The sequence below is a fragment of the Artibeus jamaicensis genome, unplaced genomic scaffold, assembly GCF_021234435.1.
Source record: "Artibeus jamaicensis isolate MK-2021 breed Jamaican fruit bat unplaced genomic scaffold, CSHL_Jam_final contig_1128, whole genome shotgun sequence".
Lineage (NCBI taxonomy): Eukaryota > Metazoa > Chordata > Mammalia > Chiroptera > Phyllostomidae > Artibeus > Artibeus jamaicensis.
In genome coordinates, this window is record NW_026521220.1 from 848918 (window position 1) to 875694 (window position 26777).

The 26777-nt window shown below is 52.6% G+C and overlaps 1 protein-coding gene and 1 pseudogene across 1 annotated transcript in view; both read left to right on the top strand.

The window, feature by feature from the left end:
* Nucleotides 1-14644, top strand: part of GGT5 (gamma-glutamyltransferase 5) — a 29831-nt gene extending 15187 nt beyond the window's left edge. Inside the window, exons 2-12 of the mRNA XM_037158820.2 lie at nt 4467-4597; nt 4906-5001; nt 5504-5699; nt 6335-6492; nt 6996-7142; nt 8028-8164; nt 8474-8664; nt 9121-9227; nt 9396-9514; nt 9646-9756; nt 11251-14644. Of these exons, the coding sequence (XP_037014715.2) occupies nt 4467-4597; nt 4906-5001; nt 5504-5699; nt 6335-6492; nt 6996-7142; nt 8028-8164; nt 8474-8664; nt 9121-9227; nt 9396-9514; nt 9646-9756; nt 11251-11397 (1540 nt within the window). The 3' untranslated portion in view covers nt 11398-14644. The remainder of the gene's footprint in view (nt 1-4466; nt 4598-4905; nt 5002-5503; nt 5700-6334; nt 6493-6995; nt 7143-8027; nt 8165-8473; nt 8665-9120; nt 9228-9395; nt 9515-9645; nt 9757-11250) is intronic.
* A 9937-nt stretch (nt 14645-24581) lies between these two features.
* LOC119059176 (actin-related protein 2/3 complex subunit 5-like protein) lies at nt 24582-25082 on the top strand (annotated as a pseudogene).
* Nucleotides 25083-26777: the final 1695 nt, after the last annotated feature.

Below are 26777 nucleotides of genomic sequence, written 5' to 3' on the forward strand. Positions count from 1 at the left end.
AATCGGGGTATATTTTGAAGGTATAACTAACTGGCAGGATTTTATTAGTGGATTGGTATGGGGTGGCGGCTGTCACCAGTCAAGGATGACCCCAAGGTTTGTGGCCCAGGCAAAGGAGAAAACTGCATTGTCCTCTTCCAAGGCAGAGAAGACTAGGGGAGAAGCCATCTGGGGGCAGAGGCGGGAGGGACGCAGAGGTTTAGTGTAGGTCACCCACCCAGGGGAGGCGTACGGTGGGTGGATGGTGACACAGTGTCTGGAATTTAGGGGAGGGGACTGGGCTAGAGAGACAATTTGAGGATCATCAGCATAGAGGTGAAGTTTTAAGCCCTGAGCTGGATAAGCTTGTCCGGGAGAGGGCACACCTGCCCTGGGACAGAGGGCTGGGCCCAGGGCCTCTGGCATGGAGAGGTCAGGGCAGTGGGAGGAGAACCAGAGCACAGCTGGCTGGGGGCGTGTCTCCAGGAAGCCGGAGGCAGAAAACGCTCCAGGGGGAAGGAGCAGTAGGTCAGGAGAAATGAGGTCTTTGTCTGCGATGGAAATTTTTAAATATTCTTCTTAGTTTGTCTTTTGACTTTATGGTGTTTTATTCTTATTGAAAGAAATTGTGTTTCTCTGTTCCCGAGTATAACAAGCTTAGTTGTTTCATGCTTCTGGCTTTGTGCCCTCTTTTCCATTCCAAGATCATGTGGATCCCTTGTGGCACCTGTGTGTGTCCATGTGTTGGCCCAGAGCAGGGACATGTGGCTCAGGGGAGGGTGTGAATGCAGGAGGGAGTGGCCAAGCCAAGGGGCTCAACCTGAGGGAGGTGCTGGGGTCAGAGGTCCCACAGGGTAGAGGACAAGGACACATGTCCACTCCCTCTCTGAGCTTTGGTTTCCCAACCTGTAACCAGGCTTTCACTGCTGGCTTCCCAGAAGTTCTGGGGAGGATTCCTGGGTGTAAGGGAAGAGGCAGCCCATGCTGAGCTGGGCAGGGCTGTGTCCCAGGGATAAGGTCATTTCCAACACCATTTCCGAGGCCAGTATGACTGCATCTCGAAGCTGAAGGGTCTACCTCCTTGCTGCCCATGGATAGATGGGGAGACTGAGGCCAGAGAGCACTCCCATGAACACTGGGCTCTGGGAGAGGTTGTGGGACTCATCAGCCCAAGCCCCAAGATCTGATGGCAAGGGAAGGAGCCTGGGGTCACTTGAAAAAGTCCAATCTTTTTTTTTTTAATTGTATGACATTTGTTTTCTTTGCCTTATTTCAGCAAAATAAAATTATCACATAATTTGTGTTCTTCTGACAGTGTTTTCAGGTAGATAGCCTTTAGTAAATTTGTTTCTTATATCATTCTTTTCTTTTTTTAATTATATTTTATTGGTTATGCATTTGCAATTGTCCCCATTTTTATTCCTTTGCCCCCCTCCATTCAGAACCCCCCACTCCCTCAGGTAATCCCCACACCTTTCATGGTCATCCATGTAAGTTCTTTGGCTTGTCCACTTCATATGCTGCTGTATGTACTTTCCATCCCCATGACTGTTCTGTCACCACCAATCTGTGCTTCTTAACCCCTTCCCCTCTTCACCCATCCCTCCAATCCCCCTCTCATCTGGCTGCCATCTAACTGTTCTCCATAATTTTGCTCCTGTTCTGCTTATTTGCTTAGCTTGTTTTTAGACTCAATTGTTGATAGGTATGTGTTTATTGCCACTTTATTGTTCATAGTTTTGATCTTCTTTTTCTTCAATAAGTCTTTTTAACATTTCATATAATAATGGTCTGGTGTTGATGGACTCCTTTAGTTTTTTCTTGTCTGGGAAGTTCTTTAACTACCTTTGGATTGCTGGGTAGACTAATCTTGGTTGTAGGTCTTTGCTTTTCATGACTTTGAGTATTCCTTGCCAATCTCTTCTAGCTGCAAAGTTTCTTTTCAGAAATCAGCTGATGGTCTTAGGGGAACTCCCTTGTAGGTAACTACCTGCTTTTCTTTTGCTGCTTTTAAGATTCTCTCTTTATCTTTAACCTTTGGCACTTTGATTGATATGTCTTGGTGTGGGCCTCTTTGCATCCATTTTGTTTGGGACTCTCTGTGCTTCCTGAACTTGTGTGTTTATTTCCTTCACCAAATTAGGTAAGTTTCCTTTCTTTTCTTTCTTTTTTTTTTTTTTTTTCAAAAAGATTTCCAATTTCTTGCTCTTTCTCTTCTCCTTCTGGCACCCCTATGATGCAAATGTTGATATGCTTGAAATTGTCCCAGAGGGTCCTTACACTATCCTCATTTTTCTGATTCTTTTTTCTTCTTGTTGTTCTAGTAGGTTGTTTTTTTGCCTCCTCCTGTTCCAAATCATTGATCTGAATCTCAGCTTCATCCACTCCACTGTTAATACTTCTCTGTAAATTACTCTTTATTTCAGTTAGCATCTCCTTTATTTCTGACTGGATCTTTTTTATGCTGCTGAGGTCCTCACTAAGTTCCTCAAGCATCCTTATAACCCATGTTTTGAACTCTGCATCTGAAAGATTGCTTAACTCTACTTTGTTTAGTTCTTTTTCTGGAATCTTTTTCTGTTCTTTCATTGGGGCCATATTTCTTTGTCTCCTCATTTTGGCTGCCCCCCTGTGTTTATCTCTATGTGTCATGTAGAGCTGTTTTAACACCCTGTCTTGGTAGTATGGCCTAATGTAGTAGATGTCCTGTAGGGTCCAGTGGCACAGCCTCCCCTATCACCCAGGCTGGGTACTCAAGGTGTGCCCATTGTGTGGGCTGAGTACACCCTCCTCTTGTAGTTGAGCCTTGATAGCTGTTGGCAGGTCAATGAGAGAGATTTACTCAGGCCAGTCAGCTGCCAGGACTGGCTGTGATCATTGACCACCAACCTCTGCCCTCCACAGAGGATCAGCTGTGCAGGGACTCACTCTACAGAGCAGGGCTTTCTTCAGCCCAGCTCTGGTACCCCCTTTTGTCCTGTCTGGGGCCACTTGGTATAAGCTATAAAGCGATCAGCAGCTGGCTGCTTCTTGTGATGGGCCTGGAGGTGCCCTAGTGAGGCCAGGCTGGGAACCAAGGCCAGCTGCTGCTAGTGGGAGCAAGTGCCAAGCCAAGTCATTTCTATGGAAAAGCCAGTTAACACTTGGGTGGGTCCCTAAGTTGGGTGGGGCAGATTCTCAGGGAATCATCAGGGCTGGGCAAACACTGTGAGCCAGGTTGTTGGAGTCTCAGGTATGGTGTGTGCTGTGCTCTGTGGCATGAGGGCTTAGAGAAGGAGCAATCGCCTCTGTCAGCCCTTCTGGGGACTCACCCTGATACCAGACACTGCAGTTCCTCCTTGTATGCCACCGGTGCCTTTCAAGCTGCTGCCCCAGTGCTGGAGCTCAGAGGGAGTGAGCCTGTGCATGGGCCCTTTAAGAGGAACTGCCTGGGACTCCAGAAGTTTCCTCCACTGACTCAATCTCCATTGGTTTTCACAGCCAGAAGCCACAGGGACTTATCTTCCTGGCACTGGAACCCTGGTCTGGGGGGCCTTGTGTGCAACTAGAACCCCTTGCTTCTCAGATATTCCTCCAGATTTTTATTGGCCACATGTGGGTGTGGGACCAGCCCATGCCGCGTCTCTTGCCAGTCTGGATGGATGTGCTTTCTTCTTTAATTCTGTGGTGGCAGGATCTCCATTCAACCTGATTTCTGCTGGTTCGGAGGGATGGCTGTTCTACAGTTTAGTTGTAATTTTCATGTGATTGTATGAGGAGGTGAGCAGTGCTTGCCTAGGCCGCCATCTTGGAGATCTAGCTCTTCTATCATTCTTTATTAATTTCAATTTGGATAAACTTCACACTACGGCAGTAGCATCCAAGTTTCCATAGCTGCAGACAGAGGTCTGAACCTTAGCACCACAAGGGCAGAGTAAGGACGGTGGGCCAGACACAGAAGATCAGCAGGGTGGAAAGCCCCAGGGGTCTAGCAACGGGCCAAACTGGGGAAACGAATGTTACTCGCCCCCGGGGTAACCTTTTCTCCTTTAGCAAATCCACAAGTCATGCAGTTCGGACTGTCCCCTTCATGCACAGAAGACACCCAGGAAAAGGGAGTTACTCCAAAAAAGTCCAGTCTTAAAGGGGCTGGAGTTCGTGTGTCCCCAGTGAGATGGGTAATGGTGGCTGCCCAGGCTGGGCTCCCGGGACTGCTGGGAGGACCTAGGGGTAAGTGGCAAGAGAAAAACTTTGCATATTGAGAAGCATCTCATGTATGGCAGGGGCCGTTCCCATGGCACCGCAGTTTGCAGTCTTCAGAGTTCTATGGATCCGTGAGTGGCTGGATTCAATGGGGCAGCCTGGTCTGTTCTCCAATGGTTTGGTGGCAATAGACAGGCCACCTACCTGTCATCGTTCCCCAGTGATTGCCAGTTGAGCAAGCCCAGGTGCAGGGGGCTGGGGCACAGGGGCCAGGCCCCTCCCTCACTCTGTGCCATGCCTTCTAGAGACATTCTCCAGCAGCAGGGCTCACCCGTGGATGCCACCATCGCGGCTCTCATCTGCACCAGTGTTGTCAACCCCCAGAGCATGGGCCTGGGCGGGGGGGTCATCTTCACCATCTACAATGCGACCACAGGTGCATCCATACGGGCCCCCCATGGGGAGGATGGGCTTGTCCGCAAGCGCAAGTATCTGGCTGAACCTGTTCCATCTGCCCACGCCCCTTCCTGGGTCTTCTTGGTACCCCTGCTATCTCCCCACCCCCCTTCACCTTCACGGCAGGTCCTATCCTGAGTAGAGGATTCTCAGAGAGTTGATTCTCAATTCACGACACGGGGAGGGAGACCTAGGGTGAGGGACACCTGAGGAGGACCATGGTACGGGCCGAGGCTGGGCAGCCATGGGAGTGCCCCTGGCCACTTTCTTCCCCTGCCCTGACTCCAGGGAAGGCGGAGGTCATCAATGCCAGGGAGACGGTGCCTGCCAGCCATAACCTGGATATGCTGGACCAGTGTGAACACGCCCAACCACTGGGCACAGGTGAGACCCCAGGAAGGGCCACTGGAGCTGACCAGAACACCCCCTGGAGGGGAAAAAGGCTTCATGGACAGGCTGAGACACTTGGGCACCGGGGGACAGCAGCTGGGGGATGGGGAGCCCCCACAGAGGTCCTCACACACTGTGGTTGGGGAGTATCGGGGGAGGAGCTCCGAGTAGGGAGGCGGAGCTAAACAGAGGCACCAGCCCAGGCAAAGGCTGGGGGGTTCAGTGGAGAGGGGTGTGGGGCTGGGGGAGACCTGGGTCCGGTCTGTGCTGTGGACTTTGCACAGAGGGCAGTGAGCAGCCAGGGGCATTCGGTAGGGAGGGACATAGTCAGGAGTGGGCTCCAGAAAGCCCACTCGGGCTGCCACGGCTAGGGTGTGAGGCTGGTGGGGCCCAGTGTGGGGGTGATGGAGAACCTGGGGCAGGCCTGGAGCCAGGGGACTGCAGGCCCAGTGTGGGGGGCATGGGGGCAGGAGCATGACGCCGCCACGCCCTGCAGGGACCCTGTGGATAGGCGTGCCCGGGGAGCTCCGTGGCTACGCCGAGGCCCACCGCCGCCACGGCCACCTGCCCTGGGCGCAGCTGTTCCAGCCCACCATCAAGCTGCTCCGCGGGGACTACCGCACACCCTCCGTCCTCAGTCAGTTCCTGAACAACAGCTTGCTGCGCCGTTTCTTGCTGGCCTCCTCCCTGAAGTGAGCGGCTGCCCTGGGGTGGGGTGGGGGGTTGGGTTCAGGGACCCTTTCTCAGCTCCTGGGGTCAGGCCACAGTCTGTCTGAGCCCAGCCCCCATCCCAGCTCCACCTGGGCCCCTAGAAGACTGACCCTCTGAGGTTCGGGGGGACCTTAAACAGCCAGTACTTTGCTGTCTCAGTTCTCACCTCTGGGCTCCATGTGGCAAAACCTAATGGGAGGGGCTCAGGCTGGAGGGAGTTCGTGCCCAAGTGACAGGACCCCAAGGCCATGGATTTGGGCTCCACCGATGCCCTCTAGCTCTGGCCTCCTTCTCACGCTCTCTGGGATGGCAGGAGGGCTTTGGCCACCCCTTGCCCACCTTTCCAGCCCGCTGGCCAGGGCCTCCTGGGAGTATGGGGAGGACCTGAGTGGACACAGGCCTGACTGGGGAGCGCGTCCTCCCTGGGCAGGGTGACGAGTCAGGTGAGAGGTGCCCACCCCACGCAGTCCTACGGAGTCTGTCCCCTGGATGTCCACCCCAGCCCCTCAGGACCCCGGACTACGCTGCTCCCGTGTGGGGCCCCAAGGACCCTGAGAGGGCCCTGCAGGCTACCCCCCGGGCCCCAGGCCCACCCTGACACTGCCCCTACCCCCAGGCAGCTCTTCTTCAATGGGACACAGCCCCTGCAGGCTCAGGACCCTTTCCCCTGGCCCGCATTGGCTGACACGCTGGAGACAGTGGCCAGGGAAGGCGCAGAGGTCTTCTACTCAGGGAAGCTGGGCCAGACGCTGCTGGAGGACATTGCCAAGCAAGGTGAGCCACACCGAGGCCCAAAGCCTCCCCCCGCCCCCTGCTAGAGAAAGTATCAGGCCCCGGACATGGGTTCTTGGGGCAGGCTCTTCCCTAGGCCTTGAGGACGTGCCGACTGCTCCCAGGGGGTGGAGAGGCTGTGTGCCACGACCAGCCTCAGGGACCCTGCTGTCACCGTCCTCAAGGAGCAGAGTCCTCGCGGTTTAGGACCAACAGAGGAGAGTTATTTGTGGCCATGGGGGGGTGGGGGGGGTCCTGGGCCTACAGCTGGCAGCCCTCACAGTCTCCGGAGCCCAGCTCGCCGCTCCCACCTCCCCCCACCTGCCTGCTCTGACCCCCCCACCTGGCCCTGGGGCCGAGCCCTGATGCCACTGCTCACAGAACCGCCCTCACCTCTCTGCGTCTGGACTGTTAGGGGACAAGGGGAGGCCCACTATGTGACCAGTGGCTGTCACTCTCCATCCGCTTCCCCATCTGTACATGGAGGCTTCTCCATCTCCCTCCAGGCAGCAACCTGACCATGCGGGACCTGGCAGCATTCCAGCCGGAGGTGGTGGACGCCCTGGCCATGCCTCTGGGGAACTTCACCCTGTACTCCCCGCCTGCGCCTGCAGGGGGTGCACTTCTCAGCCTCGTCCTCCGCGTGCTAGAAGGTGAGGCTCCGGCCTTCCTGCCCAGTCCCGCCCTGCTGGGCCCCTGAACTCCAAGCCCAGCCGTGCCCTTGGGCAGCCATTGCCTTTTCCAGCTCAGCCCCTTGTCAGATGCCAAAGACAGGGCCGTGGCAAATGGGTTGGGACAGGGTGTTCTAGGGCTGGCCTAGGGTCTCCACCACAGGGTCTGCACTCACCCACCCACTGGGAGTCCTCCCCACAGGTGGTGAGCCCAGGGTCCAGCAGCAGGTGGGCTCCACAGGTGGAGAGCTGCCCGCCTATTGCGCGCATCCTGCGGGCCGGCCTGGCCTACGGAAGCCTGCGGGGTGGTGGGGGTCCAGGCAGTGTCCGGGGCTGGGCTGCCCGAGGCCGTTTGTTTCCTTGGGGCTGTAGCAACTAAAGACGCCAAACCAAGGGGCTTCGAATGACAGACACGTGTTCTCTCATAGTTCTAGAGGCCAGAAGTTCAAAACCAGGGGGCCAGCCAGGCCACTTCTCCTCTGGGAGCTCTGGGGGCTCCGAGGCCCCTTTGTCTGCCTCTTCCGGCTTCTGCCCCGGCCGGCGCCCCCAGGCTCACGGCTGCGTCGCTCTGGTCTCTGTCTCCGGGGTCGCAGGGCCTCCTCCCCTCCTCTGTGTGTGCCTGGTTTAGACGGTTACACGTGATCATGTTTAGAGCCCGCCCAGTTATACCCAGGATAATCGCTCCTCTTAAGATCCTTAATTTAATCACACATTTTGCTATAAAAGGTAATATTCACTCCTTTGCCATATGTGGCAGTGTTTGCAGGTTCTAGGGACTAAGACATGGACAAATCTTTTTTTGGGGGGTGGGTCAAACATTCAACCCACTCCCAGGGTGACCCCCACCCGCGCCCACCCCCTCCGCAGGGTTTAACTTTTCTGCGAAGTCAGTTGCCAGTTCTGAGGGGAGTGTGGACTTGTACCATCGCCTCGTGGAAACGCTCAAGTTTGCCAGAGGGCTGAGGTGGCGGCTGTGGGACCCTCGAAGTCACCCGGAAGTGCAGGTGAAGAGGCCCGGGCAGCCCAGGGCTCAGCGTGAAGGGAGGGTTGGCCAGTGGGTGCTGGGTCCATGAGCCCGAGATCCTGGCCGGGTGAGGCTGGAGGGCTGTGTACGCGCTTGGTTCTAGAACAGGACAGCCCAGGGCAGGGAGGGGTCAGCAGGCCTGGGCACTGGAAGAGTCAGACGTGAGGGGTGGCACCAAGTCTCAGAGGACCTGGAAGGTGGGCGGGTGTCTTCGGGGCTCAAGGGAGAACAGACTGGAGAGGGTCCATTCATGCCCCCATTTACCTTGCCAACTAACCGCCCACCCCAGAACAGCTCCGGGGAGCTGCTGGGGGAGGCTCTGGCCCAGCACATCCGCCAGAAGATCGACGCCCGGGGTGACCACCAGCTCAGCCACTACAACCTGGGTGGGACCCAGAGCCACGGAACGGGCACGGCCCACGTGTCTGTGCTGGGGGAGGACGGCAGCGCCGTGGCTGCCACCAGCACCATCAACACCCCGTGCGTGCATGTGCCCCGCGGGCAGGCAGGCCACCCCCACTCCTCTGCCTCCGGGACCTGAGTCCCCCTCCCACGCCTGTTCCTCCGCCCAAGCTGGTCTCCCAACCCCTGGCCTCTTCTTGGTTGTCTCCATGGGGCAGCACCTTGCTTTTCCTGCTGTTTTCTCCTCTCTGTCAAAGGGGTTCTACACCCCTCATAGCTCTGCTGACAAGGCTGGCCACGGGTGGCCCTGAGCCAGGACGCACCAAGGGATGGGCCTTACCCAGAGGATGGCCTGACTGGGGCACACGGGTGGGTCTTCGGGGACGGTGCCAGGGAGAAAACGGCAGCCGTGGCATGCTGGAGGGCTGCCACTGAAGTGAGGGGCTCCTGCAAGGCTGGGGAGCGGGCCTCCACGCCAGGTGTGGGCCACAGGGGCCTGCAGCCTAAGCCTGGGCTCCGCGTCTGCCTCCGCAGCTTCGGGGCGATGGTGTACTCACCGCGGACAGGCATCCTCCTCAACAATGAGCTCCTGGACCTCTGCTGGAGGCGCCGGCCTGGCTCCGCGGTGGCCCCCCGACCGGGTGAGTGCGGGGCCCCTCTGGGGAGCGGGGCAGGGTGCGTGCAGCATGGAGGCTCCCAGAGCAGCCACCCCACGCCACCTGGCCGCATTCGTGAGGTGCGAGTGGAGACGGAGATGGAGGGGCAGCCCTGGGGACTCTGGCTGCCGGTGACACCCATCTGGGCTCCAGTTCCAGGTGAGCGGCCCCCATCATCTATGGTCCCTTCCATCCTGGTCAACGCAGCGCAGGGGTCGAAGCTGGTGATCGGAGGGGCTGGTGGGGAGCTCATCATCTCTGCTGTGGCCCAGGTGAGTCGGGGGGCTCCTGGCTGGAACGTCCCCACTCCGGGCAACCTTGCTGTCCTGCTCTCCTGCGGGCAGGGAGGGGCGGTGGGGGTGGCTGCTGCCCCCCCACCCTGCGTCCTCCTTCTCTCCCCCAGGCCATCGTGAACAAACTGTGGCTTGGTTTTGACCTGGGAGCAGCCATTGCAGCCCCCATCCTGCATGTGAACGACAAGGGTCAGGTGGAATACGAGTCCAGATTCAGCCAGGTGAGGCTGAGGTCCGAGCCACCTCCAGGTGGGGCACCTCAGTGCATGCTGCTCACAGCCCCCATGGGTCTCAGCTCCAGAGCCAAGTGCACGTCAGTTCTGGGCACCCTGAATTGAGCGGCACTGCCGGGGAGGCACAAGGCCAGTCTCGTGGCCTCCAAGGTGGAGAGCAGGGTGGTGGTCAGGCTTCCCCCAGGCTGAGCACCTCAGCACCTTGACCCTGGCGCTGTCTGCACCTTTCCCTCCAGAAGCTAGTTTTCCGGGCAGTGGCCTCACAGACTCTTCCCCATGATGATCTGTTTCCTATGATTCGTACCTTGTACATGCAAGTTTATTTATAAAAGAATTGATTATTCCCAAGCAAGTCTGCAGAGGACTGAGGCATCGGGCTGCCCTCACCGCTGTTTCTCGGCCCCCTGCACGAGCGGGTCTGGGGGCTGATTCCCCCCCACCTGCACCCCCGGGGAAGCCTTCTCGAAGCTCCTCCGGGCTGGCAGATGCCCTTTGCTAGGACCTAATTCAAACACTGGCAGCTTTTCAAGGCTCCAGGCTTCATGCCCAGGGTCCGTTCAACCAGCCGGGGTTCAAGATCTTCAAAGCGGCCTTTCCTGTTAGGCGCCGCTCCTGCCCTCAGACCACCCCACTAACCACAGATGGAGAGGCCTGGAGCCCAAGGGGGTGGGTCAGCCCTGGGAAGCTCGGTCTTGGGGCCAGGAGACGGAGGGCCTCCACCCATCAGGCCCAAACTCTCAGAGTCCGAGGCCTTCGCTGCCCGGTCGGGGTTCTCCCCAAGGAAGTACGTCACGTGCTCCCTTAGGGGTCTTCTCAGGCTCTTCGCCTTGGCCTTGTCCTTACTCTGTGAACACAATTCTCCATGGACCTTGGACTCTAGGACCTTCCATGGAGAGATTCCTAGACCCTGGGTGGTGACTTTCACAAGAAGTCCCAGGGACCAAGGTCCAGAGAGCCACTGTTTCTCAGGGCCTTGGGGCTTGGCCAGGGGGCTGTGCAGAGCAGTCTTGGAGACCGCGGGCCCTGCTGGTTTCCTCGGGTTCGGGACAGAAATGAGTGCTCATCTCGCGTGCTTTCTGCGCTGGGTGATTCTTCTCCATCATGCTTCTCCTTTGGGGCCTTTTTATTTTAAAGACTTTATTTAATTTTAGAGAGAGGAGAAGGAGAGGGAGAGAAACATCAATGTGTGGTTGCCTCTCACAAGCCCCCACTGGGGACCTGGCCTGCAACCCAGGCATGCGCCCTGACTGGGAATCGAACCAGTAACCTTTCTGTTTGCAGTCCAGTGCTCAATCCACTGAGCCACAGCAGCCAGCACCTTCAGGGCCTTTAGAGTGGGAAACATAGACTCCCATCCTCACCCCCCACCCCATCCAGCCCTGTCTTCTCAGTCAGGGTTCTCAGGTTCCAGCCTGGGCCTTGTCCACCATGAAGACAGAACTGAGCTGCCCTCACCTATCAGCCGCCTTCTTTCCTCTCCAGGAGGTGCAGCGGGGGCTCCAGCTCCGGGGCCAGAGCGCGAGCAGCAGGCCCTTTTTCCTGAACGTGGTCCAGGCCGTGTCCCGGGATGGGGCCTGTGTGTACGCCGCCGCAGACCCGCGGAAGGAGGGGGAGGCCGCAGGCTACTGAGGAGGCTGCTCCTGAGAGTTGGCGTCTGGCTCAACGTCAGTGCGTGGCCCAGGCTGGCCACGGCCATGACTGTGAGACTGAGTGTTCCTCCAGGACCTGGGCCCCTCGGCTGGGGAGTCAGCCTTGGGTAGCCAGAGTTGGGGACACTGTGGACGGGGGCTGAGCCCTCCCTCAGAGCTTCTGGTGGCCCTGCCCTGGCCCTGCCGGCCTTCCCCAGGCCTCTCCCCCAGGCCCTGGCCCACCCTCCCCCTGCCCCCACTGCCCAGCTGTATATCTTCCCGTTCAAGATTAAAGAAGAGGCCGACCACAGCCTCATTCAGGGTTGAGGTGAGGGAGGGGCCTTCAGAAAGCATCACACTGGTTCCTATAACCCTTTCCGATTAACCATAGTAGAACAGGGCAGCTGCAGCCCAGAGGCAGCTGGGCCCATCCAGGCCACCCTTGGATAGAAGCAGCACCCCCATCACTTGCTGGGGCTCCAAAATGTGGCTGCTGGGGGCCACTTACTGGGGAAAAGGCAAGGGTGTGGCCCGGGGGCCCTTGGCCAAGGCCTGTCTCTGAGCCCTGCCTCGCGTGCCAGGAGAGTGTTGGGTGCAGCAAGACCTAAGAGCCTGGCCCAACAGCCCATGGTCTCCCCCTGGGCACTGCTGACACTTTGGGTGACGCATTCTTTGCCGCAGGGGCTGTCCCCACATTGTGGGGTGTGGGGCAGCATCCCTGGCCTCTACCCCCTAGATGCAGCAGCAGCACCCCGTCCCCAACAGCGAGCCACCAAATCGCCCCGATTGAGAACCGCTGCTCCAAATGAGCCCCCAAATTCTGTGAACAGCGCTGCCTGCTGGCAGGTGGGCCACCCTCACATTGGGGGGATCCTCGCTGGACTGACTGGACCCCACACTAGTTCCTGAGGGCACTTGGGCTTCCCTTGTCACCCCAAACACCCCTTGGGGGCGCGGCTCTACCTGGCAGGGCGGAGCAGCGTCACCTCTGAGTCCTCACTTCCCACTCTGTCCTGGAGTCGGGCCAGCAGGATGGGGGCGCGTGTTCGCTCTCTGTGCCTGCAGAGACAGGAGCCCACAAACGGAGCGCCTCCAAACAGCAGGAATCTGTTCTCTCCCGGGCTGGGGGTCCGAAATCAGTCTCACTGGGCAGAAGTCAAGGTGTGGGTGGGGCCGCGCTCCCCCAGGGCTCTGGGGAGACTCCTTCGGCCTCTTCCAGCTACTGGAGGCTGCTGGTGTTCCCGGACCTGTGGCTGTGTCTCTCCATCCTCCCTTCTGTGTGTGTGGAATCTCCTCCTGCTCTGGGCCAGTCTAGGTGGGGAAGGCACCTTCGGAAAGTATAAGGACACTGAAGGACAGACAGGGCCCCCACAGAGAGGTCAGGATGATCTCCCCGTCTCACAGCCTTAACTCAGTCACAAAGTCGCTTTGCCGTACGAGGCAACCTTCATAGCCTCCATGCATCGGGACGGGGACAGACTTGAGGACTGCTACTTAGCTGGCCACATGGGTGGCGAGCGGTCGACATCCCTGGTCCTGGCTTGACTGGGAGGGAAGAGGCAGTAATCTGGCAGGTTTGGGAGAAAGGTCGGGGACCACAGCACACTCTGGGATGCACTGAGGCCACCTGGAAGCCACCAACCCCTCCCTGGGTCCAGCTTTGGGAGGCCATTCGGGGAGCAGACTTTGTGCAAGGGCAAGTCTGGGTCAGGGGTCAGGGGAGGCAGAAGAGGTGGGCTTAGACAGAAGCAGAGCAGAGGGGCTTCATCCCTGGGGCTGTCACCCACCTGGAGGCTCAATCACCACTTGTGAGAGCCTGGGAAACCTGACCCAGGCTCTGGAGCTTCAGGCCACATGCCCACTCTACCTCCTTCAGAGCACGTGGGCCCACAGGGAGCTCAGACTTGAAACACCAAACCAGGAAGCCAGTCCTAAGGCAGCAAGAAGCTCTCTGGTGTCGGCCACTCCGCCTTCCCAGATTACTCTCTGCTCTCCCTCCAGCCACATGGCTCGGCCCTGGGTCCCTCTCTGCCTTCTCGCCACTGCCGCCATCTTGTTCCATTCCACACTCATGACAATGACGAGTCTTGGACAAACACACCTGCCCCAGCCACAGGCAGCCCAGAGCCCTGGGTCCCTGCAGCCCTGGGAAGAAGCCCACTTCTCTCCCTCCCTGCTCGTCCTGCCCCAGGGGACTTGTCCAGCCCCTGCCCACACCCCAGCTGGACCCCCCCGGCAAGGTATTCCCAGCCCAGCCAGCCATCCCAACACCGGCTCTCCAAACCTATCACACAGAGGGAATCAAAACCGAGACTGTAAAAAGAATGCAGAGACTTCCGCCAAGATGGAGGCATAGGTGGATGTGCCGTGCCTTCTCACACAACCAAGATTAAACTAAATATTAGCAACAGAAAACACAGCCAGAACACAGAAAATTGAACTTTTCAGAAGTCCGTTAACAACAAATTCTTCAGCCTGACCGGTAAGGGGCGAAACCAGCGGCTGGCGGAGCAGGGTTGCACAGGAGGACTCGGCCAGACACACTCAGGCCCGCGGAATCCAGGCGCAGGGTCAGACCTAGTGAGCGACCCAGCGAGCAACCAGGCGAGCGACCGCGGGGAGACAGCCGGGCCCGGGGCTGTGTGTTGACTGAGGTTGCGCATTTGTGCGAGGGTGGACAGGCGAGGGAGTGGGCGGTTGGACCAGGCCGGCAGGTCCCCACGGCAAGCGGCAGTGGAGGGCGCTGCCATTTCCCTGCTCTGACCCCACCTCCACATACAGCGTCATAACCCAGCGACTCTGAGCGGCCTGCCCAGGTGAACCACCTAAGGCACTGCTCCTCCACACCCAGCTGTGAGAAGCTGCAGAGGGGGTCGCCATTTCCCCGCTCGGGCCACGCCCCCACATACAGCGTCACAACCCAGCGACCTGGGAATCCAAGGCGCCGCTTCTTAAAGGGCCCGAACAGACCAAGAATGGCGCAGGAGGATCTCAGAGCCCCAGAGCCAATAAATCTAAGCGATGAAGAAATAGCAAAACTCACAGACGCACAGTTTAAAACATTGGTGATCAGGATCCTCACAGAACTGGTTGATTATACCGACAAATTAGACAAATATATGAAGGCGAAACTAATTGAAATGAATGGAATTGCACAGGACACCAATAGCAATGAAAAGGAAACTGGGACTCAAATCAATGGAGTGGACCAGAAGAAAGCAAATAATGGCCAAACAGAAAAGAGTCAAGAAGAAAGAATTCAAAGAAATGAGGAGAGTCTTAGGAACCTCCAGGACATCTTGAAACGCTCCAATATCCGAATTATAGGGGTACCAGAAGGGGGAAAGGCACAGCCACCAGTGGAAAACTTATTTGAACAAATAATAAAGGAGAATTTCCCCAATCTGGCAAAGGAAATAGACTTCCAGGAAATCCAGGAAGCTCAGAGAGTACCAAAGAAGTTGGACCCAAGAAGGAACACACCAAGGCACATCGTAATTACATTAGCCAAGATTAAAATGAAGGAGAGAATCCTAGAAGCAGCAAGAGCTAAGGGGACAGTCACCTACAAAGGAGTTCCCATCAGACTGTCAGCAGATTTCTCAAAAGAGACCTTACAGGCAAGAAGGGGCTGGAAAGAGGTATTCCAAGTCATGAAATCTAAAGACCTACAACCAAGATTGCTCTATCCAGCAAAACTTTCATTTAGAATGGAAGGACAGATAAGGTGCTTCTCAGATAAGATCAAATTCAAGGAGTTCATCATCACCAAGCCCTTATTATATGAAATGTTAAAGGGACTTATCTAAGAAAAAGAAGTTAAAGAAACATGAACAGTGAAAGGACAACAAACTCACAGTTATTAACAACCACACCTAAAACGAAAGCAAACTAAAAGGACAGCTGGGTCAGGAGTGGAAACATAGAAATGAAGATCTCAAGGAGGGTTAGCAACAGGGGAGTGGGAGGAGGAGAAGGGGGGAGAAGGTACAGAAAATAAGTAGCATAGACAGTAGATAGAAAATAGATGGGGGGGGGGCAAGAATAGCATGGGAAATATAGAATCTAAAGGACTTGAGACACATGGTCATAAACTAAAGGGGGGGGTGATGGTGGGGATGGGGGGTAGGGTGGAGGGGAATAAAGGGGGAATAGAACAACTGTAACAGCATAATCAATAAAAAAAAACAACCCGAGACTGTGGCATTTTCAAAACAACATGGATGTCAGCACAGATCAGCTCCCACGGGGTGCAGCTGAAGCAGGCAGGGGTCATGGAAAAATGTATTGCCTTAAATGGTTAGATTAATAGGAATCAAAATAAATAAAGCAACTAATTTAAGAAGTTAGTAAAGGAGAAATCAGAACAAGCAGGAAAGCAATAGGAAGGACATAGTAAAATTTGAAGGAGAAAGGGATACAATGGAACCCAGAAACAACAGGTCTTTGGAAAAAATTTGGCAAGTTATTTAGCTAGCCAGTCAGGAAGACGGAGGAAGTGTGAATGCACAAAAGAAGAAATGAAAATGGGAAAACAACCTAAGATATAGAGGAAGTTAAAATTATTAGCTCCCTTGCCTAAGACAACAAAGTTTTAGTAACAAAAATGCAGAAAAACACAGAAAATTGAACTGTAGTGAAGTCTGACAACAACGAACCGTTCATCCAGACCGGTAAGAGGGGCAGAGTCAGCAGCAGAGCAGGGTCAGGCAGGAAAGATCAGCTGGACCTCGACCCAGGAGCGGAGGAGCGCAGGTGGTGGTTGGCGAATCCCAGGTCTGGGGTGGCAACGGGCAGACCCAGTGAGGGCACAAGGCAGCTGGCTGACCGCGGTCACACATTCGTGCGCAGATAAACCAGGCAAAGGAGCAAGCAGTGAGACAGACCACTCAGGCCAGGGCCCCAGTGACTGGAACAGGGTTGAGGTGCCAGGAGAAGCTCTCAGGCTCACAGAGAGTTCGTTGGAGAGACCCACAGGGTCCTGCAGGGTGCACAAGCCCACCCACCTGGGAACCAGCACCAGATTTGCTTGTGGGAAGTGGCAGAGGGGACAGAAATCTGAGAGAGAGCAGAAATAATGCCATTGCCCCTCTTTCACCCTGCCCTCACATACAGTGTCACAACCCAGTGACCTGGGTTGCCCCACCCTGGTGAACACCTAAGGCTCCGCCCCTCATACATAACAGGTGCGAACAGATCAAAACATTATGGCTCAAGAACAGCTCAGAGCTCCAGAGCCAATAAATCTAAGCGACCAAGAGATAGCCAACCTATCAGATTCAAAGCACAGTTCAAAACACTGGTGATCAGGATGCTCACAGATTGGTTGATTTTAGTCGCAAATTAGAAGAACAAATGAAGGCTAAACTAATTGAAATACAGGGAAATGCACAGGAAACCAATAGTAATGAAAAGGAATCTGGGACTCAGATCAATGGAGTGGACCAGAAGGAAGAAAAAAAATGACCAAACAGAAAAGAATAAAGAAACAAGTATTCAAAAAAATGAGGAGAGGCTTAGGAACCTCCAGGACATCTTTAAGCGTTCCAACATCCGAATTATAGGGGTACCAGAAGGAGAAGAGGAACAGCAACAAGTAGAAAAGTTATTTGAACAAATAATAAAGGAGAACTTTCCCAAGCTGGCAAAGGAAATAGACTTCCAGGAAGCTCAGAGAGTCCCAAAGAAGTTGGACCCAAGGAGGAACACACCAAGGCACATCATCATTACATTAGCCAAGATTAAAATGAAGGAGAGAATTCTAGAAGCAGTCAGAGATAAGGGGACAGTCACCTACAAAGGAGTTCCCATCAGACTCTCAGCTGATTTCTCAAAAGAGACCTTCCAGACAAGAAGGGGCTGGAAAGAGGTATTCCAAGTCATGAAATCCAAAGACCTACAACCAAGATTGCTCTATCCAGCAAAGCTTTCATTTAGAATGGAAGGACAGATAAAGTGCTTCTCAGATAAGATCAAGTTCAAGGAGTTCATCATCACCAAGCCCTTATTATATGAAATGTTAAAGGGGCTTATCTAAGAACAAGAAGATAAAAAATATGAACAGTGAAAGGACAACAAACTCACAGTGATTAACAACCACACCTAAAACAAAAGCAAACTAAGAGGACAGCTAGATCAGGAGCAAACCATAGAAATGAAGATCACCTGGAGGGTTAGCAACAGGGGAGTGGGAGGAGGAGAAGGGGGGAGAAGGTACAGAGAATAAGTAGCATAGATGGTAGGTAGAGGGTAGATGGGGGGAGGGCAAGAATAGCATGGGAAATATAGAATCTAAAGAACTTGTGACACATGGTCATAAACTAAAGGGAGGGAAGGGTGGGGGAGAGTGTGCAGGGTGGAGGGGAATGAAGGGGGGGAAATGGGACAACTTTGATGGCATAATCAATAAAATATATTTTAAAAAAGAATACAAATTATTATAAAAGATCACTAACCTTTGTTCAAATACATTCGGAAATGTCCACAAAATATATTGCTTTTTAAGACAATATAATTGTAGTACTTGGGGCATACTTATACTAAGAACATTGTTGTTTTCTGAAACTAATTGGGCATCTTATATTTTTGTTTGCTGAATCTGGCAACATTGAGTATAAATGACATGCAGACCCAAGAAGGGGCAAAGATCAAGACACGTCAATGGCCATTTAAAAAATTGAGGACATTGGCCTGGCTGGGCGGCTCGGTTGGTTGGAGCATTGTCTTGCGCACCAGAAGTTTGCGGGTTTGTTTCCGGTTGGGACGCGTGCCTGTGTTGTGGGTTCAGTCCCCGGTTGGGGAGCATATGAGAGGCAGCTGATGAACTCTCTCACACCAATGTCTCTCTCTCTCTCTCTCTCTCTCTCTGTCTTTCTCCCCCCTCCCTTCCTTTCTTTCTGAAATCAATAAACTTATCCTCGGGTGAGAAATTAAAAAAAAAAATGTAGGGCATTGTGGGGACACTAGCCTACCTGCAGTGCACCTTTAGAAAGTTCCACAGGTGAAGTTTGTCCTGCTACGAGGACCAGAGACCTCCCCTGCCAGTTGAGCTCTCGCAGTGGAGGGAAGACGATGCCCACGTTCGCCTCGTGAAACCGGAGCAGCACTGACCACAGGCCTGGCGAAGCCAAACACGGGCCACTCGTGCCTGTGAAGCTCACCAAAGGAGCCCCAATAAACCACCCGGCGCCGCGTTAAACTGAACAGGCGCCTCCGCTGCAGGGGAGACTCCCAGGCTCTGTAGGAAGGGGAAGGGTCACAGGGTGGTCTCCATAGAGACGGAAGACACATTTGACAAAAACCAAACAACCATACAAAGAACCCAGACCAAAAAAAAAAAAAAGCCCACAACACTACTCCCCTAAATGTGTTAACCTGATAAAAGGTTAACAGGCCCAGGTGAGAGGCAACACGGGATCCGAAAGCAAACCGCAGTCCGGGGGCACCGACCCAGGCAGAAACCGGCGCAGTTAGGAGGCGAAGGCGGCCGGGTGTGGGTGGGGAAGGAGGGGAACAGTTTCGTGCCTGCTTTCTTGTCATTAGGAACAGATGGTTGGGATACAAAGCCCAGGCCAAGGGTTATTTTGTCCAGTGTTAACATCCGAAGTTTGAGCGTAAGCAGCGCTAGGCAGCCCCTCCGGGACTGCAGCGCCGACCCCGTTTTAAAGCGGCTCCGCATGCATGACTTCCTACCCGTGAACGTCTGTCTCAAGACAATAACAAGGTCGCTGTAACAACAGCGTGGCGCAGACCGTGGGCTGGGGGCTGCTCTACTGCTTTGCACGTGTTCATTTATACAATTCTCCCTAGTGGAGGAGAGCTGTAGTCATTCCTGTTCTACAGACGCCAGTACTGAAGTACTAGTGCTTCAGGACCCTCGCAGAGGAAACGCCAAAGGTGGACACAGGGTGGACGGGCGGGGAAACTGGACTTGGCCCTCCACCACAGCACACGTGCGCACAAATGAACGCGAGGCGCACCTGGGGCGGAATGGAAAAGTTGAAATAGCTGCCGCACAATTGCTCCAGCATCATTCATGACAGAGGCCTCCATTTCTCATCAAATTACATCGGTTCCTTTGTAAGAAAAAAACCCAGCTGAACGCATCGATCACATTGTAGACACATGATAAGGGTACAGCAGCTCAAACTGCTCCGGGTTGGGGCGCAGACCGACCACCACCAGTGAAGAGACGCAAGCGAGCACGTGGTCTCGGCTAAAGGACGTACTGCACCAGGGGGGAGAATGAGTCATTAACAACTGGTATTGGAACGAGTGGGTAGCCATCTGGGAAAATAATAACCCGAGATCCTTATCTTTCTGTTCACACCAAAGTAAATTGCAGTTGGAACAAATATTTTTGTCAGAGTTTAAAATGAGCCCATATACCTATCATAACAAAACACAAGAATGTTTTATTCATATTCTTAGAGTGAGGCAGTCTACTGCAGGCGTGATGTAAAATCAAGGGGCCATGAAGGAAAAAAGTGGATACACTTGAACACATAAAAATTTAAATTTTTATGTGGAAAATATCTTAAAAGACCAAAGAAAAACGTGGGGGGAAATGCTTTCAGTAAGTAATGTGATATGGGGCTGGCTTTTAAAATACTTACATTCTTAAATATTTAATGTCAAAGACCAAATATCCATTAGAAAGATGGACAGGGATAGGACCCATTAGAACACAGAGAGCTACAAATGGCTGTTTCAATATACAAAATACTTGCTCGACTTCACTCATAAGTATGTGTTGCCAATTACAACAAAAAATGAGATCCCACAGGGACAAAGGAAATAACTCCAGGCCCGGAAGGGGCCCTCGGTGAGTTCTCCCAATTACAGAAGAGAAAATTGCCAGACTTACACAAACTCTTTCACTGAACAGCAAAGCGAAAACATTGCTCGACGTTTTATTTACTTATTTTGGGGAAGAGGGGAAGGGAGGGAGAAAGAGAGGGAGAGAAATGTTGATCGGTTGCCTCTCAGAGGCGCCCTACCAAGGATCGAACCCACAATTCAGGCCTGTGCCCCGAGTGGGAATTGGTGCTCAACCAACGGAGCCACACTGGCCAGGGCTTGCCTGGATTTTTAAAATGAGACCAGCAGAAACTTGAGAAGAAAACTCAACAAAGAAATGTCATGAAGGAATAGTAGAGGGTGATTTTATTTATGCACAGAGATGCAAAACTCCTAAATAAAATATAAGCAAATCAAATGTGAAATATAAAAGAGAATTCATCACCATCAGTTGGGGTTTGTTCTGTGAATGCCAGACTGATGGGACATTTAAAAATCCACCGATGTAATTCACCATGTTCGCACACTGACAGAATAAAGAGGGGAAATCACCAACCATCTCAGTAAGTGCAGAAGAGCATTTGAATTCAGTTATTTATTGATTTTAGGAAGAGTGAGGAAGGGAGGGGGAACAGTGAGAGAGACGGAGATCAGTTTGCTGTTCCACTTACTGATGTATTCATAGGTCGATTCTTGTATGTGCTCTGACTGGGGATTGAATCTGAAACCTTGGCGTTCTGGGACCACGCTCTAACCGAATGAGCTACCCAGCCAGGGCCCAGAAAAAGCACTTGATAAAATTTCACAATTTTTACTTTCAGTCAAGATGGCAGCATGGGCAGACCTGGTTGCCCCTTTGCACAACCAAATCAAAATTACAACTAAAATATATATCAATCATCATTCAGAACTATCAGAAATTGAGTTGAGTGGAAGTCTGGCAACTACGGGATTAAAGAAACCACATCCATCCAGACTGGTAGGAGGGGCACAGATGGGAACTGGCGGGTCCCACACACATGTGGTCAAGGAAAACGTGGGAGTGCTATCTCAGGAGTGAGGAGTCCCAGGCCCACACGAGGGCCCAGCCGGAATTCCAGTGCTAGGAAGATAAGTCCACACAACTTCTGGCTGCAAGAGTAAGCAGGGATTAAGTTGGTGGAAGAAACTGCTGGAGCCCCAAGCAGCTCCTCTTAAAGAACCCACACTCGGACTCACCTACTGAGCTCCAGACTCACTCCCTCTGAGCTCCAGCACAGGGGTAGCAGCTTGAAAGGCACCAGTGGTGTACGGGGAGGGACAGAAGTGTCTGGCACCAAGGCAAGCAGAGGCCATTGTTCCTTTTCTAAATCCTTTCTCCCGTAGAGCCAGCAAGCTGGTGCCCTATCTGAGACTCCATCAACCTGGCTAATACTGACCCGCTTTGGAGATCCTCAGAGACCCCGCCCCACCCCAAACCGCTTTTCCATAGTAATGGCTGGTCTTGGCTCATGCTTCAAACTTCCTGAATCTCCTCAAAGAACAACAGCTGGCCTCAGTGAGCCCCAGACACAGCACTAGCAGCAGCAGGCCAATATTAACAGTTTGGCTTCACCTGGGAATCTCCAAGCCCAGCACCAGTAGCAGTCATCTCAGATTGCTTTAGGCAGGGTGCCCTGAGCAAAACACAGGTGGGGGGCTGATCTTGGCCTGCACCACATACTGGGTGCACCTGGAAACCCCAGGGTCCATGCACCCAGAGGTCACCTAGACTACCACCCTGCCTCTGCACAGCTGATCCTCCACAGAGGGTGAGCATTGGTGCTAAGTGGTCACAGCCAACCCTTGCAGCTGACTGGCCTCGGTAAACCCCTCCCATTGATCTGCCAACAGCAACCAAGGCTCAACTACAAGAGGAGGATGTACTCAGCTCACACAAAAGGTGCACCTCAAGTACCCAGCTTGGGTGATTAGGGGAGGCTGTGCCACTGGACCCTATAAGGCACCTATTACTTTAGGCCACACACAGGGAGGCTGCCAAAATGAGGAGACAAAGAAACATGGCCCAGCCCTGGCTGGCATAGCTCAGTGGATTGAGCGCGGGCCTGCGAACCAGAGTATCGCGGTTCGATTCCCAGTCAGGGCACATGCCTGGGTTGCAGGCCAGTTCCCAGCAGGGGACAAATAAGAGGCAACCATACATTGATATTTCTCTCCCACTCTTTCTCCTTCCCTTCCCCTCTCTCAAAAAATAAATAAAATATTTAAAAATATATAGAGAGACTTCCGCCAAGATGGAGGTATAGGTGGATGTGCCGTGCCTTCTCACACAACCAAGTTTAGGGACAACTAAATATTAGCAACACAAAACACAGCCAGAACACGGAAAATTGAACTTTTCGGAAGTCCGTTAACAACAAATTCTGCAGTCTGACCGGTAAGGGGCGAATCCAGTGGCTGGTGGAGCGGGATTGCACAGGAGGACTCGGTCAGACGGGCTCAGACGCGGAATCCAGACGCGGAATCCAGGCGCAGGGTTGGACCTAGTGAGCGACCAAGCGAGCAACCAGGCGAGCGACCGCGGAGGAGACAGCGGGGAAGCGTTGCTGCGTGTTGACTGGGGTTGCCTATTTGTGCGAGAGCGGACAGGCGAGGGAGTGGGCGATTGGACCCGGGCCCAGCGTCCCGCGGCAAGCGGCAGTAGAGGGCACTGCCATTTCCCCGCTCTGACCACGCCCCCACATACAGCGTCACAACCCAGCGACCTGGGAAGTCCAAGGCGCCCTCCTCACACTTAAAGGGCACGAACAGACCAAAAATGTCGCAAATTCTCAAAATCCCTGAGCCCATAGACCTAAGCGATGAAGAAATAGCAAAACTCTCAGATGCACAGTTTAAAACACTGGTCATCAGGATCCTCACAGAACTGGTTGATTATAGCCACAAATTAGAGAAACATATGAAGGCGAAACTAATTGAAATGAATGGAATTGCACAGGAAACCAATAGCGATGAAAAGGAAACTGGGACTCAAATCAATGGAGTGGACCAGAAGAAAGCAAATAGTGGCCAAACAGAAAAGAGTCAAGAAGCAAGAATTCAAAGAAATGAGGAGAGTCTTAGGAACCTCCAGGACATCTTTAAACGCTCCAACATCCGAATTATAGGGGTACCAGAAGGGGGAAAGGCACAGCCACCAGTGGAAAACTTATTTGCACAAATAATAAAGGAAAATTTCCCCAAGTTGGCAAAGGAAATAGACTTCCAGGAAATCCAGGAAGCTCAGAGAGTCCCAAAGAAGTTGGACCCAAGAAGGAACACACCAAGGCACATCATAATTACATTAGCCAAAATTAAAATGAAGGAGAGAATCCTAGAAGCAGCAAGAGCTAAGGGGACAGTCACCTACAAAGGAGTCCCCATCAGACTGTCAGCTGATTTCTCAAAAGAGACCTTACAGGCAAGAAGGGGCTGGAAAGAGGTATTCCAAGTCATGAAATCCAAAGACCTACAACCAAGATTGCTCTATCCAGCAAAACTTTCATTTAGAATGGAAGGACAGATAAGGTGCTTCTCAGATAAGATCAAATTCAAGGAGTTCATCATCACCAAGCCCTTATTATATGAAATGTTAAAGGGACTTATCTAAGAAAAAGAAGTTAAAGAAACATGAACAGTAAAAGGACAACAAACTCACAGTTATGAACAACCACACCTAAAACGAAAGCAAACAAAAAGGACAGCTAGATCAGGAGTGGAGACATAGAAAGGAAGATCTCAAGGAGGGTTAGCAACAGGGGAGTGGGAGGAGGAGATGGGGGGAGAAGGTACAGAAAATAAGTAGCATAGACAGTAGAAAGAAAATAGATGGGGGGGGGCAAGAATAGCATGGGAAATATAGAATCTAAAGGACTTGAGACACATGGTCATAAACTAAAGGGGGGGTAATGGTGGGGATGGGGGGGTAGGGTGGAGGGGAATGAAGGGGGGAATAGAACAACTGTAACAGCATAATCAATTAAAAAAATAAAAAATAAATAAATAAAAAAATATATATATATTAAAAAAAAAGAAACATGGCCCAAATGAAAGAACAGATCAAACCAGAGGTAAATGAAATGGAAATAAGTGATCTATCAGATACAGAGTTGAATACACTGTTATAAGGATGCTCAAGGAACTTAGTGAGAACCTCAGCAGCATAACAGAGACCCAGACAGAAACAAAGGATACAGGGGACTTCCGGTTCTGCTACGGGCTGGCAGTGGGCAGGTGGCAGAGGCCGCCCACAGAGGAGGTGGAGGTAGTACCAAGCGGCCACTTCTTGCCCCCAAGCCAGTTCCAAGTAAAGTGGATCTGAGGATGGGCCGGAGCTGAGCTGGATGAGTGCGTGCCAAACCCCCCACCATGGACCAGAACATGCTGTCCTCACACCTCTGTCCAGCAGACATTGATGAATTTGATGAGCACAAATTTGTGGACAAGCAGGAGGAGGCTGCGGCAGTGGCAGATGAGCCAGGCTGGGGCCCAGAGAAGCGGACAGGCTCCTGCAGCAAGGGGACATGCTTGGGGCATTTCATGCGGCCTTCCAGAACTCTATGGGCAGCACCAGGAATCCAGCCGTGTAGGAGCGAGCCAGGGCGTGGTGCTGAAAGTATGCATGTACTTTAACAGCCGCGAAAGTGAGCAGGCCCTGCTGTCACTGGATGGAAATGGCCTTGACTTGCTAATGAAGCACATTTATAAAGGGATTGAGAAGCCCTCGGAAGGCAGCAGCACAGTGCTACTCCAGTGGATGAAGAGGCAGTGGGAGGACCAGGCTCCCTTATAAGAGTGCTTACAGCAAGAGAGAGAAAAAAAGAAGACTCATGTCACCTTGATAAGAACTTTGGATGCACAGGCTGGTGAAGAAGAGATTGACAATGGACCCTCTTCCTAGGAACTGCCAGCTATTTCAGGACATGCATCCACCGAAGTGTATTTTATTTTCAAGGTGGAGGAAGAAATTGTCTTACTATTTCCTTAATCCTTTGCAGGATCTGGTCATTTATGCCTTTGTCCATGAATAATGCAGAACTGATATTGTGACTGTCTGCCAGAGTGGTGGGCCACCATTGTTGCTCAGGTGCACCTGTGGGCATGACCTGTTTGAAATGGGGGAGGGCCGGTTTGGGCAGGTGCAGGTCCAAGGGCAGCCGTGAAAGGGCGAGCTTGTGTATTTGGACTGGAGCCTCTGCCCTTCCCCACCGAGGTTTGCACAGACGTCCCATTCTCCCAGAGAAGGTGGGCTCTCTTGGGTTGGTTGTAAAGTGACTGCTGCATTGATAAAGATCTTGGCTTATTAGTACTAAAAGAAAAACGAAAAAAGAAACGAAGGATACACTAATTGAAATATAGGACAATTTACAGCAAACAACAGTAGAGTGGATGAAGGCAAGGATCAAATCAATGATTTGGAACATTAGGAAGAAAAAACAACCAATGAAAACAACAAGAGAAAAGAATAAAAAAATGAGTTAGTATAAGCAGCCTCTGGGACAATTTTAAGAGGTCAAACATTCGCATCATAGGGGTGCCAGAAGGAGAAAAGAAAGAGCAAGAAATTGGAAATCTATTTGAAAAAATAATGAAAGAAAACTTCCCTAATTTGGTGAAGAAAATAGACATGCAAGTCCAGGAAGCACACAAAGTCCCAAACAAGAAGTTTCCTACAATGAAGTTCCTGTAAAACCACCAGCTGATTTCTCAGAAGAAACTTGTAGGCTAGAAGGGATTGGCAAGAAATATTCAAAGTCATGAAAGGCAGGGACCTACAGCCAAGATTGCTCTACCCAGCAAATCTGTCATTTAGAATCAAAGTGCAGATAAAGAGCTTCCCAGATAAGAAAAAACTAAAGGAGTTCATCATCACCAAGCCATTATTATATGAAATGTTAAAGGGACTTATTTAAGAAAAAGGAGATCAAAACTATGAACAATAAAATGGCAAAAAACACAAGTCTATCAACAATTGAATCTAAAAAACAAACTAAGCGAACAAGAAATGAGACAGCATCATGGATACAGAGCGTTTTGAGGGTTGCCATATGGGAGAGGGGTGTGGGGGAACAGGGGAAGAGATGAGGGGATTGGGAAGTACAAATTAGTATTTTCAGAATAGCCACGAGATGTAAAGTACAGTATAGAAAATGGAGAAGCCAAAGAACTTACACGCATGAACCTTGGGCATGAACAATGGTGGGGGGATTGCCTGAGGGAGTGTAGGGTGCTAGGTGGATGGGGGTGGGGGGGGAAAGTAGGACAACTGTAACAGAATTACCAATAAAACATAATTTTAAAACAATTTCCAGCTTTCCCTCACAATAAAAATGCTCAGTGGAAGGCGACTGGCTTGGGGTGGTGAACACATTTCACAATATACAGATGATGTGTTATAGAATTGTACACTTGAAACCTATCTAATTTTACTAATGTGGTGAATGGCAATGTCAACTTTTGGTTCTTGAGTTTGGCAAAAAAAGGATTCAGAGCCAAGAACTTGGCATGCTCTCTCTCCCAGGAGAGTCTCGGGGGGACCCTGAGAACCTAGGAGAAAGAAAGGGA